The 12,876-nt window shown below is 47.9% G+C and overlaps 2 protein-coding genes across 5 annotated transcripts in view; both read right to left on the reverse strand.

Annotated features, from left to right (window-relative positions):
- The window catches only part of RILP (Rab interacting lysosomal protein), a 5,436-nt gene extending 4,881 nt beyond the window's left edge, over nt 1-555 (reverse strand). The window contains exon 1 of the mRNA XM_014583846.2: nt 53-555. Within this exon, the coding sequence (XP_014439332.1) occupies nt 53-253 (201 nt within the window). The 5' untranslated portion in view covers nt 254-555. The remainder of the gene's footprint in view (nt 1-52) is intronic.
- A 941-nt stretch (nt 556-1,496) lies between these two features.
- Nucleotides 1,497-12,876, reverse strand: part of PRPF8 (pre-mRNA processing factor 8) — a 49,397-nt gene continuing 38,017 nt past the window's right edge. For 2 of the 4 annotated variants that reach the window (XM_006167550.2, XM_027767913.1), the window contains 11 exons: nt 12,518-12,755; nt 12,254-12,382; nt 9,598-9,711; nt 9,343-9,516; nt 7,893-8,086; nt 6,921-7,160; nt 6,689-6,830; nt 3,219-3,359; nt 2,935-3,074; nt 2,631-2,833; nt 1,497-1,832 (listed from right to left, as the gene is read on the reverse strand). In XM_006167550.2, coding sequence (XP_006167612.1) covers nt 1,678-1,832; nt 2,631-2,833; nt 2,935-3,074; nt 3,219-3,359; nt 6,689-6,830; nt 6,921-7,160; nt 7,893-8,086; nt 9,343-9,516; nt 9,598-9,711; nt 12,254-12,382; nt 12,518-12,755 — 1,870 coding nt within the window. In that variant the 3' untranslated portion in view covers nt 1,497-1,677. The remainder of the gene's footprint in view (nt 1,833-2,630; nt 2,834-2,934; nt 3,075-3,218; nt 3,360-6,688; nt 6,831-6,920; nt 7,161-7,892; nt 8,087-9,342; nt 9,517-9,597; nt 9,712-12,253; nt 12,383-12,517; nt 12,756-12,876) is intronic. The other 2 variants (XM_006167549.2, XM_027767912.1) reach the window with 1 other exon arrangement.

Here is a 12,876-nt window from a genome sequence, read left to right on the forward strand (position 1 = left end):
GGGAGGGGGGGGGGCAGTGACCCCCCGAGCCGGGGGCGGGCCCCACCGCTGCCTTTTCCAAGAGCTCCAGCGACCGCACCACGAGCGGCACCAGCCCAGCCGCTGCCTCCGGCCCGAAACGGCGCGCCAGCTCTTGGAGCTCGGTGCCCAGGGCTCCCGCCAGATGGTACACCAGCTCCGCGGCCGTCCCTGACCCCGAGGCCACTCGGGGGCCCCAGCTGTATGCCCCAGGCGCCGCCCGGCTGGGCTCCATGGCTCCTGAAGGTCAAGGGCTGCGACCTTCGCCCCCCCCCCACAGTCGTCTACTGGGTCCGTAAAGAACCCAACAATTCCGGCCCAGGAAACAGTTTAGGGCAGTAGGGCGGGGTAGGCGCCACAAAGGGTGGAGCGATGAAGGGAAAAGGCAAAGGGTGGGGGGAGACAGTGCCCTAAGCCCTCCCTACACTCTCGTTAGGTCAACTCCCAAGGTCACACAGGCAACAGGACAGCCAACTCCCAGTCAGCCCTCCTGGAGCTCAGCTCAGGGCGGTAAGCGGTCACTTCAGTAAAGCCCTCCCCACAGCGCCCCACCCAGGCTCCACCCCTGTCAGGAGTCACGGGGCCCACTTCTCAGCCAAGCACTCCAGGCAAGAGGTGAGAGGTCAGAAGCCAGTCACTGGCCTTGCCTGAAAGCCAAACCAGACATCCCCAGGTGTGCCAGCTCCCTCACCAAGAGTGACATGGACTTAAAAGGGGCTCAGGCGAGCACCACAGCTGCAGAGCACAGCCATGGAGCTCCTAGACCTACTCTAGAAGTGGCAGAACTGCTCTAAGGCAGGTTGAAAAGGGTGACATTTTTGCTCGCATATTGGGTCCTTGGGATAATAGACATTTTTCGGTGCAAAAGTGTATCATGACTTTCCTGACGATCCAATATTTGGGAGGAAAACTGTCAAATATGTTCAAGATACTATAAGTATAAAAGCCCAACCTTGAGGGCAGAAGGTGTCGTGGTGGTTAAGGGCGCTGGACTCTCACATGGCTGATCATGGTTTGAGTCCTGCTCCTGGCAGCTTGCTTTCTCACTCACTCACTCTGAAGAATCAAATTTAAATAAATGATTCTTTTTTTTTTTGGAGAGATTTTTGCTATAGGGCGCGTGTGCTTGCTTGCCAGACAGACAGAGAGAGACATAGAGACAGAAAGCGAGAAATCACCCCCCAGGGGGGATGGTCACGCTGCAATCCCCTCTCCTCCATTCTCCTCTCGGGATCTTGGGCACGTACGCACACGCACCCGGCTATATATATATAAGTATTTTATACACATACTTAAAAGCCCAGCCCCACTATTCCTTGAATCTAGAGGCTATCTAGCCCCAAAGCCCTGAAGAGGCAGGGGGCCTCATACCTCCTTCAAGGCAGAGCCCAGCACCTTGCAGTGAACTGCCCCAGTATGCCTCCTGCAATACCTTCACCCTGACTGTGAACTTAAGTAAAGAAGGAACAACTCCCCAGTCCCTATTTATACAAAATTTATTCACACACTTTGTGTAGGATTACAAGCTACCACAAGGTCAACAACACAAGCACAAAATAAGAGGAAAAGGGGCCAAGCTGCTGAATGTCACCAGCTTGTCTGTAGGGGCTGAGGCTCCAGCCTCTGGAAAGTCTGAAGCAGGAGGAAGTACGGAAACAACTAGGCATAGAGGTCCTCTCGGTCGGCAGAATAGACCTCCCCCTCCTGCAGGAGGGCAAAGTTGAGGAAGTGGGAGGGTCTGTGCACCTCATGGTAGAACTCCTTGGGGTTTGCCAGCTGCAGCTCGTACTTCATGTTGGGATCATGCCGGACACCTTAGGAGAGAAAGAAACATCACGTGTTAACAAGGGGGCCCCAGACAGTGGTTCAGGGATAGAACAGTACTCTGCGAGGCTGACCAACGTGGGAAAGTTCCCAGTTCCAGTCCAGAGATCTCCCTGAGCATCGTGGGCACACATTTACTCTTGATCCAGGGCTAGGGACTGGGGGTGGATGCAGCAACAAGACCCTGCTGGCAGGTCAGCTTCGTAGTCTTAGTGGTTCAAGGGGCCAGATCACACGTGGCTGACCACATGATTCAAGTTCTGGCCCCACCTGCTTATAGAATATGCCAGGCACATGCTCGTGTGTGTATGTGTGTGCACGTGCCCAGAATCCTAACGTGACAGAGAAGTGGAAAAAAAGATTGTGATGTGGCCACGCCATATTTCCCTTTCTCTGTAGGCACATGTACTCTGGCAAATTAAAAAAAAAAAGAAGAAGAAAAAAAGAAAAAAAACGAAAAGAAACAAAGAAAAAGGAAAGACCCTGTGAGGCTACTTCTCTCTCAGGGAAGAAATACCAAGTCATTACTAGGTCATCAGGAAAGTCATGATGTATTTTTCTGTTTTTCTATGCAAAAATCTTTCATGACTTTTCCAGCCACCCAATCAGTTAAGTCAACGTTTAGAAAATTAGCAAAGGTCTACCTGTCTGGCCCAGCCCGGGTACCTGCGCCATCACCAAACCAGTCGGGCAACAAATGCTGAGGGCAATGGCCTACCTTATCCCCAACTCCATCCCACATCCCTGTGCTTTTCCCACATAGACACAAACACACACAGCCCACTTACCCATGAAGTTGTAGTTCCACGAGGACTGGGCAGGGACCATAAAAAAGCCAAGGAAGCGGTCTGACAGCAGCATCTGGACCCTCTCATAGTGCGAAGGCAGGTATCCTTTGGGGTTGTTGCCCTTGTCTGTGTTTTGGCGACCCCATTCATAGCCACTGGGCGTCAGTTTGTAGGCAGTCAGCGTGCAGGAGCCTGGTGTGAAGCTGCAGAAGGACAGGGACAGAGTGAACGTTCAGGCCACTACTCTGGGCCCTGGCTTCCAATGCCTGCCCACCATGCTTCCTCCCAAGGAAGCTCAACACACCTGCAGGTGATGATAATGGTCTTCTCACCATCCCAAGATGGGTTGTCAGCCATGATCTTGGCATGGGTGGTAACATCCTGGGGTGACAACTGGGGGGACTCATTGGGCTGGGTGTGGATCCAACCTAAAGGCTCCATCTCCTATAGGCAGAGCGGTAAAGAGCTGTTCCAGATCCTCTCTGCAGATAGGAATCCCACCCAGGAGAGTAACGTGCCCGCCTTCCCTCCACCCCTGACAACAGAAAGGCCCAGTTCTCCCACACTCCCAGCCCCATTACCCCTTACCTTGAGGTACTCATGTTGGGGCAGCTGGCCAGGCAAGTGCACGGTCTGGTGAGTGCCCCACTGTGGCACCATCACGATGCAGCGGATCTCCTTCACCTGGGGGTTATCCGGTGGGCTCACTCCATACAGATACCCTGCAATCTGGAGACAAAGGGTTCATTAACCAAAAGTATTCTTAGTACAGACCCAGTCTGAGCTGTCAGCTCCCGTTTCCTTCCCTCCTCCAAGAACAAAGACAGTTTCTCAAAATGTGGTCAGAACCTCTTGCTTCAGAATCACCTGGGTAACTTGTTCAAAATGTTAAACATGGACCTCGTCTCAGCCTTAGCCACACCAGAATCTCCTGAGTGGGATCCAGAAATCTGCACTGCTCACAAGTTCCCGAGTTGTATTCAGTAGGGGACCCGACATATACGAGCAAGTGCACATATGTACAAGGATGTGTAATAGACAAGCAAGCACTCGAGTGTACAGCTCAATGAACACTCCAGCTGAACAAGCCTCGGAAAACCAGCAGTAGTGGGTTATTTTAAATTTTACATTGCCATTGACAAAGAGGATGTATTTGCTATAAACTCACCATGCAGTATATCAACAACCTTCAAATTTGCCACCCTGATGGCTACAAAATGGTGTTTTACAAAATATGTGTATCCCTTATTGCCAGTGAAGTTGAGTTGTTTCCCTCTAAGAGATTTTTGCTATAGGGCACGTGTGCTCACAAAAGAGACAGAGAGACAGAAAGTGAGAAATCACTCTCCAGAGGGGATGGCCATGCTACAACTCCTTCTCCTCCATTTTCCTCTCAGGATTTTGGGCATGCATGCACACGTGCCCAGCATGAGATTCAAGCCACTCCACAAGGAATGTAAAGCCACTGGGTTCAGGACTTGGACCACAGTAGGTCATCTGGAGTCCAGCGAAGTAACCATTACACCATCTGCTGGTCCTGAAGGTGAGCATTTTTCATATTTGCCATTCACAGTTCCTGTTCTCAACTGCCGTTTTATATTCTTTGCTTATTTTTTATTGTCTTTCTAAAATCACTTGAGAATTCTTTCTTCTAGCCACTAATTGATCCCTTAAAAGAGTAATATAAATATTTTCTTCCAATTTTGGTTTGTCTCTTATAGTACCCTTTGTCACATACTTTTTTTTTTTGGAGAGGTTTTTGCTATAGGGCGCGTATGCTTGCCAGAGAGACAGAGAGAGACAGAGAGACAGAAAGTGAGAAATCACCCCCCAGGGGGGATGGTCACGCCACAATCCCTTCTCCTCCATTCTCCTCTCGGGATCTTGGGCACGCACACACACGCACCCAGCGTGAGTTTAAGCCAACGGGTCCGGGACTCGAACTGCGGTCGACTACATGGGAGTCCAGCGACATAGCCATTATGCTAACTGCTGGTCCCACTTTTTTTTAAAGAGAGATTTCTGCCATAGACGCATGTGCTCGCTGGAAAGACAGAGAGAGACAGAGACAGAAAGCGAGAAATCACCCCCCCAGGGGAGATGGCCATGGTGCAATCCCTTCTCCTCCATTCTCTTCTCAGGATCTTGGGCACGCACGCACGTGGACTCTGCGTGAGTTTTAAGCCGCTGCGTCAGGACTCGAACCACATCAACTACGTGGAAGTCCAGTGACGTAACCATTATGCTATCTGCTGGTCCCAAACACACTATTTTTTTAGTTGCCAGAGGTTGTGTGTGCTCAGAGAGAGAAACAGAGAGGAGAAAGCAATCCCCAGTAATACATGGTCATTATTAGATTGGCCCCTAAATGGCTTTTGAGTAATTTCCCACCAGAAAATAAGGAGATGGTTATAACAATCTTTGGCCAGAGCCCTCCACATACTGGCAGCTGACACCCACAGATGGGTCAAAAGGTCATGATGGCAAGTAAGTTAATAAAAGTTCCTGTCATTTTTTGTGACCCTACCCCTCCACCCCTTCTAAATAAATCACATCTCCTGGATGGGGTGGGCTGAAGCACCTCTGGTTTCAGACCCCTAGATGCTTTCTCTCAATAAACTTTCCTTTTTCTCTTGAGATGACCTCCTGAGTCTTACTCCAAACCATGACAGTCAAGCTACAATCCCTTTCCCTTCTTCATCCTACTGAAAATTTTTTTTAAAGAATTATTTATTGGGGCCAGCAGGTGGCGTGGTGGTTAAGGGCACTGGACTCCCACATGGCCAACCATGGTTTGCGCCTCAGATCAGGACTTGAATTTTAAGCATGTATACACATGTGCCCTTGCATGTTTCTCTCCAAAGAGAGATGGAGATCATGGTTTTATCTCATACCTTAAGAAGTCTAGTCCTGGGGCCAGCAAGGGGCACAGTGATTAAGGTGCTGGACTCCCACATGGCCAACCATGGTTCAAGTCCTAGACCGAGCTGCTTGAAACTCATGCTGGGTATGTGTACATGCATGCCCAAAATCCCAACAGGAGAATGGAGAAGGGATTGCTCTGTCTTTCTGGTGAGTGCGTGTACCCTATAGCAAAAAATGCCTCCGAGGGGGAGAAAAAAAAAGCTATCCCATGCCAGCCTGTGGTATGATGGTTGAGGCAGCTGGAACCAACAGAGCCAACCATATAGTCAAGTACTGAAACTGGCAGCTTGAGAAAATGGCCGAGTGTGTGTGTGCTTCAAAATCCTGAAAGGAGAGAGAGAGATGAAGAAGGGATTGCAGGGGCACCAGCAGTTAGCGTAATGGCTATGTGGCTGGACTCCCATGTAGTCGACCGTGGTTCGAGTCCTGGACCCGGTGGCTTAATCTCAGGCCGGGCACGCGTGTGTGCATGCCCAAGATCTCGAGAGGAGAATGGAGAAGAAGGGACTGCGGTGTGGCCATCCTGTCTTGGGGGTGATTTCTCACTTTCTATCTGTCTGTCTGTCTGGTGAGCATACGCACCCTATAGCAAAAACCTCTCAAAAAAAAAAAAAAAAAAAAAAAGAAGGGATTGCCGTTTGACCGTCCCCATGAGGACAAGCTTTCTTACGTTCCTTCTCTCTGCCTCACCAGTGAGCATATGCACTCCCTTGGAAAAAAAAAAAAAAAAGGCAGCTGTCCCAACGTTAAGGTCCTAAGTATCATCTAATGCTCTATACTTCAGTATTTTAATTTCTGTTCAACCTAGATTTCATTTTTGTCAGTGGTGTGAGATCTAGCCTTTGCCACTGTTTCAGTACCATAAGGCATGTTTAATCCCAGACTTGATATATGTTTATCTTCTGCGTCTCTTCCAGTAACTTCCAGGCCAACCCTACATTCACTTGATCGCCACAGCTTTGTCTTGGTAGCTCATGCAGGCCAACACCCTCCTCGCTGTTTTAGCTACCCTTTTGCAGTTACCCGCCCATGAATCTTAAACCAACATGTCAGGCTGTAGGAAACCTCAGCCGTGTCTCAGGCACACGAAGTGTTGGGTACATACTGAGTCCGAGCTGGGCACTCTTACTCACTTGGGCCCGAAGGTCAGATATGCAGATGAACTTCTTAAGCACATTCTTAGGAAGGATATAGGTGTAACCAGTCTCCTTGATGTCATCGGATGAAACATAGATGTGATTGGTCCTCAGGTGCAGGTTGGCTGCAGAGATGGCCCTAACAACAGGCAGAGAATGTCAGCACCTCTCGTGTGAGCACCTCAGGTCGTGCCGGCAGACCGTCCCACCCCTACGCTCTACACAGTACCTGACCCTCCACTCAGTCTTTGACGAGAAAGTCTGGGTCTCATAGTTGCTGGTGGTAGAAGTGATGATCTCGTCGCCATGCTTGTTGACAGTGCGAGTCTGTGTCGCCGTCAGCTGTGACTGCTCCTTAGTCTGCTTCTCAATCTCAGCTATCTGCTGCCGCTGCTGTGATGGAGCCGAGATCTCCATACCCAGGATGATGTCGCGGATCTCAGACTGTGTCAGTGACGCCACGTTCACGCTGTGGGGACACAGTGGGTTACAACACAAAGATCCCTTCCCCTTGATCGCTTCTGCCTTAAGGACAAGGGTGTAACTTGGTAGGACAGCCTATACTCTCGCACCCACAATCTTTCTGTGACCCCTGAAAAGGAAGAGCAAAGTGCGGACGCACTAACACCTCTACCATTCACCCAGCCGGATCAGGATGCTCTCTGCATGTGCATCTTAGCTATTTAGCATTGTTCCTTAGCTATCCAGCTACTTCCTCCAAAAAAAAGTGTCCCAGCACAGCACAGGACAATCCTCAAAAATTGAAACCCCAGATGCCCTAGAGCTCAGGTTTTCAAGGAGAGGTGTTAATGTTATCTTAGGGAGTATCTGAAAATCTAAGGACATTTTTGGTTGCCACAATGATAGGGAGGAAGAGAAGGAGAAGAAAGGTGTGTGTGCGCTATCAGCAGTGGTCCTCGGGGTCTGGAATATAAAAACTTCCTATAATGTAGGGACAGTAAACACACACCCTGCTCAAAACGGAAACAATGCCTCCACTGAGAGACAAGGGCCAAAACTCAGATCGCAGTCCTGAAACAAGAACCCTCCTGTATGATCTGAAGATACTGCCCACCTCCCGTTTAAGTATTACTTAGACCACTTCTGGAGAAACGTCTGAGCGTAAATGTTTCAAAACCCCAAAGCCACCCACCTCATCCTTTTTGAACCTCCCACCTCAGGCCCCTTCGCCACTGCTCACTTGTTTTTCTTGCCGTAGTCAGCCAAGATAAGGTCCTTGAGCTGCACCTCCACCTTGATCCACTCCTCGTCAGTCAGAGTGGGCCAGATGTGATGTGGTTCTGTGATAGTGGTCTTGTCCGGCTTCAGTATCACCTTCGCCCGGTCATTATTTACATGCAGGGCACGCAGAATCAGGATGAGACGTGAAAAAGCCTGGAGATTTGGAAGAGTGAGGAGAAGTCAGCTGCTGAGGCTCTCTTTCTCTCTCTTTTCTATCCTATCCTTCTAGAAACCGTAAGAACTAACTTTAGGCCTGCCCCATGGCACAGAGCTTAAGGGAGCTGGATCCCACACAGACAACTGCATGGTTTGAATCCCGGCCCACACAGCTTGAATGAAGACCATGCCTGGGTATGAGCATGCATGCCGAAATCTCAAAAGGATGTAGAAATGGAGAAAGGACTGTGGTACACGCCCCACTGGGGTGCATTCTCCCTCTCCCTCTGGTGAGCCCTCTAGCAAAATTTAAGAGACTTTGCTATAGGGCACATGTGCTTGTCAGAGAGACAGAGAGAAAGTGAGAAATCACCCCCCAAGGAAGATGGCCACTTCGCAATCCCTTCTCCTCCATTCTCTTAGGATTTTGGGCTTGCACGCACGCACATGTATCTGGCGTGAGTGTTAATCATTGGGTCTAAGACTCAAACCACGGCCGACTGCGTGGGAGTCCAGCAATGTAACATCACACCATCTCTAGATCCCGCAAATATTTTTTTTTTAAATCTTGATTTCAAGTTCTAAAGTCCCAAACTCCTCATAAGTCATTGGAGTGCCTGCCTCGTTCACAAGTTGAAAATGTGAAAATGGCCCCATTAAGAGGCCTGTGGGAGGGGTTGGCAGGCGGTGTGGTGGTCAAGGGTGCTGGACTCTCACATGGCTGACCATGGTTCGAGTCCCAGACTTGGCCGCCTGCTTTCTCACTCCCCCCTTCTCTCTCTCTATGTCCCTCTCTGGTCAAATTAAAATAAATAAATAAATAATAAACTTCAATAAAATAATTCGTTTTTTGGGGAGAGGTTTTTGCTATAGGATGCATATGCTCGCTAGAAAGACAGAGGGAGACAGAGAGACAGAAAGCGAGAAATCACCCCCCAGGAGGGATGGCCACACTGCAATCCCTTCTCCTCCATTCTCCTCTCAGGATCTTGGGCACGCACGCATATACACCTGATGTGAGTTTAAGCCACCAGGTCTGGGACTCAAACTGCGGTCAACTACATGGGAGTCCAGCAATACAGCCATTATACCAACTGCTGGTCCCTGAATAAAGTAATTCTCCCTGAATAAAAGAATTTTTAAAAAAAAAAAAAAAAAAAAAAGGCCTATGGGAAAACCTAAGGCCTAGCATCCTCTTCTTCTGACTTCAAACCCCCTCTTCATAGAGTAACCTTCCTGAGGTGGTTTCTTACCGTATAGGATGAAATAGTCTTGAGCCAGTCATCATAGAGGTTGAAGAGAACCATCTGGGGCTCAGTGGCTTTAAGGATGAGATCCCCAAACTTTTCGACCTTGAGACAAGCCTGGAAGGGGAGCTGGAGCTCTGACCCTTTGATCACAATATTGGGAAAGTCCAGCAAGTGCACCTAAGACAACATCAAAGCAAGATTAGAAACAGAGCCTGGAGGTCTTGGGCCTCTTTTCTCCTGCCTCATCCACCCTCTTACCTCCAGTGGATCCAGCATGCCTTTCCTGGTGACGATGATCTGCTTGGGCTGCTCCTCCACAGGCAGAGATCGAATCAGGGCAGCCACCTCCTCAGCTGTCTTCCACTTAGCCAACTAAAAGGCAAAGGAAGAAAATGGAAACTGAGTCTCCACCCTCCCAGATCAAGTAGAAAATACTAGTCTTGAAATAATCAAACTATGGGGGCTGGCAGGTGGTATGGTGGTTGAGGGTGCTGGATTCCCACATGGCGGACCATGGTTTGAGTCCCAGACCTGGTGGCTTTCTTTCTCACTTTCCCTTTCTCTCTCCTTCTGTCTCTCTCTGATCAAATTAAATAATAATAATAATAACAACAACAAATGGAATTAAATAAATAAATATTTTTAAAAAATAATCAAACTATGTTTCTATTGAGCACTGGTATAGAATGTTAGGCACTGAGAAGGTAGAAAAAGTATCAAACACCCTTGTCCAAAGATGTTTCCAACCTAGACAATATAGAAACACAAGCTAGTATATAATTATATATTAAAATGCATAGTTCAGGAGAAACTTCTGAAAACTTCTGAAAGAAATTAAGGCTATTAGGGTCATAAAAAGCTATACAAATAAATGCGTCATAAGGGGGAATAACTGGCAAAACTGTCATTAACAGTCATTCTCTTTTTTTTTTTTTGGAGAGGTTTTTGCTATAGGGCACGTGCGCTTGCCAGACAGACAGAGAGAGACAGAGAGACAGAAAGCGAGAAATCACCCCCTGGGGGGATGGTCACGCTGCAATCCCTTCTCCTCCATTCTCCTCTCAGGATCTTGGGCACGCACGCACACACACCCGGCGTGAATTTAAGCCACCGGGTCCAGGACTCGAACCGCGGTCGACTACATGGGAGTCCAGCGACATAGACATTACGCTAACTGCTGGTCCCATTAACAATCATTCTAAAAGAGAAAAATATGAGCAAAGCCCTAGAGGTGGAGATAAGTATCAGGGTTTTGCGATATTAGGATCCTAGACTGGATTCAAGAGGAAATATGCTATAAGGATAAACAGGAAGAAAAATTGTGTTTGGACAAGTACAGCCCAGTCAGATAGTTACTGTCTAGGAAGCCAAATAAGAGTAACGAACAAGGGGACCAGCAGGTGGTGTGGTGGTTAAGGTGCTAGACACTCCTGCATGGCCAACCACGATTCGAGTCCTAGACCTAGTGGTTTGCTTTCTCACTTTCTCTGTCTCTCTCTGGTCAAGTCAACCACGGGGGGATGGCCACACCGCATTCCCTTCTCCATTCTCCTCTCAGGATCTTAGGCACACACGCACACACACACACCTGGCATGCATTTAAGTGACCGGGTCCAGGACTTGAACTGTGGTCAACTACACGGGAGTTCAGTAACATAGCCACTACACTAACTGCTGGTCCCTAAAAAATAAATAATTCTTACACAGATATGTCTTATTACCTGTTGATGGTGACATGTATAGTATTCTCAACTGGATTGCTCTGAGAAGTATTTCATGATGGGTAAAGTCTTTTTACAAGCAAAATGAGAAATAGTGATTGACTGGTTAAAAAAAGAATTGGAATAATAATAATAATGGTTGAAAAAAACAATGAAAAGATATTGAATGATGAAGTGGGAATTTTAATGTCTCTGTATTGACTGACATACATGGCATTCCCTTTTGAAAAAGCAATGTAAGGAACCAGCAGTTAGCGTAATGGCTATGTCGCTGAACTCCCATGTAGTCGACTGTGGTTCGAGTCCCAGACCTGGTAGCTTAAGCTCATGCCAGGTGCGTGTGCATGCATGTCCAAGGTCTCGAGTGGAGAATGGAGGAGAAGAGACTGCGGTGTGGCCATCCTCCCTGGGGGGTGATTTCTCACTTTCTCTCTGTCTTTCTGGCGAGCGCATGTGCCCTTTAGCAAAAACCTCTTTAAAAAAAAAAGAAATGTAATACACTGTAAAGTTATATGCAATTCAATGTAATATAAACAAGATTATGATGATAATATAAACAAGATTACGATGATAATAAATAAATAAAAAGAAAAAATAAATAATTCTTAAAAAAAAAAAAAAGAATTAACGAAAAAGAAGGAAGGTGCTACTAAAGGCCTTGGATGTAAAGAAGAGATTTGGTGAAAGTAATACTTTAAAAATGTTTGTTTCTCTAGGCTAGTGGGTGGCATAGAAGTTAAAGTAGCTGGATCCCACATGGCTCACTTCACAATCTGAGCCTTGGACTCCGAAGCTTTTAGTATCATGCCGGGAATATGTGCATGCATGCCCCAAATCCCGAGAGAAGAGTGGGAAAGAGGGGACTGTGTGTGCCGAACCCTTGAGAATGATTTCTCACTTTCCCTCTCTCTCTGTCTTTCTCCAGCAAGTGCACATGCCTATAGCAAAAACAAAAGATAGGTCAGAGACGAGAGACTCAGGAAGCAGAATAAATGGTTACGTAATGAAGGATCTCAGACATTCTAGAAACTCCTACAGAACAGTTCCAAAGTTAAATAACTGAGAGGACCAGTTCAAAGGAGAAGCTCTCAATCTTTCAACAGAGAAACAGTAAATACTTACCACCCCTCCCCCCAACCAAAGGATAAGAGGCAGCAAAGTTCTATGGCCTCCCTACCCTTTAACCTGCTCACCTGCCCCAAACGCTTCTGTCCAGCCCACACAGATGTGTGGATTATCTTGAGGAACAGCTGCCCTGTGCGTGGGTTGAAGATAAAGATGGCCCCATTGATGGGCTTGGTTGTCAAGTTTCCTTCAAAGGTCTGAATAATAATTACATTAGTTAGCATGGCCTAGACACACCATCCTGCCCTCATTCCACAGTGTACACACAGTTGTCCTCTGACCCTCCCACAGGCTACAGAGTCCCACACCCCAACGTGGACCCTAACACTCACCTTGTGGATCGTCACTCTGTAGACATTAGTGTCATCCACAAACCAGATAATCTGGTTGGAGAAGAGCTCACCATAGTTCTGAGAGGACAGATAAGGCTCAGTGGGCTCAGATGAATAGAGCTGCAGCCCCTTGCGGATGCGTTCACGTAACACGTATAAGGCAGGGTTTGCCTTCATGATCTTGGCCATGGCCTGCTGTATGAGAGGCTTGCTGCCTGGGAACCAGTTTCCATAGGCACTGTGAGCATGGAAGGGGCAAGAAAAGTTAATACCAGGCTGACAGACAGACCCAGGAACAAGGCAAACTGCAACTCTACAAAAGACAAAAGACTACTGGTCAGACTGACAATGACGGTCTA

The sequence above is a fragment of the Tupaia chinensis genome, unplaced genomic scaffold, assembly GCF_000334495.1.
Source record: "Tupaia chinensis unplaced genomic scaffold, TupChi_1.0 Scaffold144899_1, whole genome shotgun sequence".
Lineage (NCBI taxonomy): Eukaryota > Metazoa > Chordata > Mammalia > Scandentia > Tupaiidae > Tupaia > Tupaia belangeri.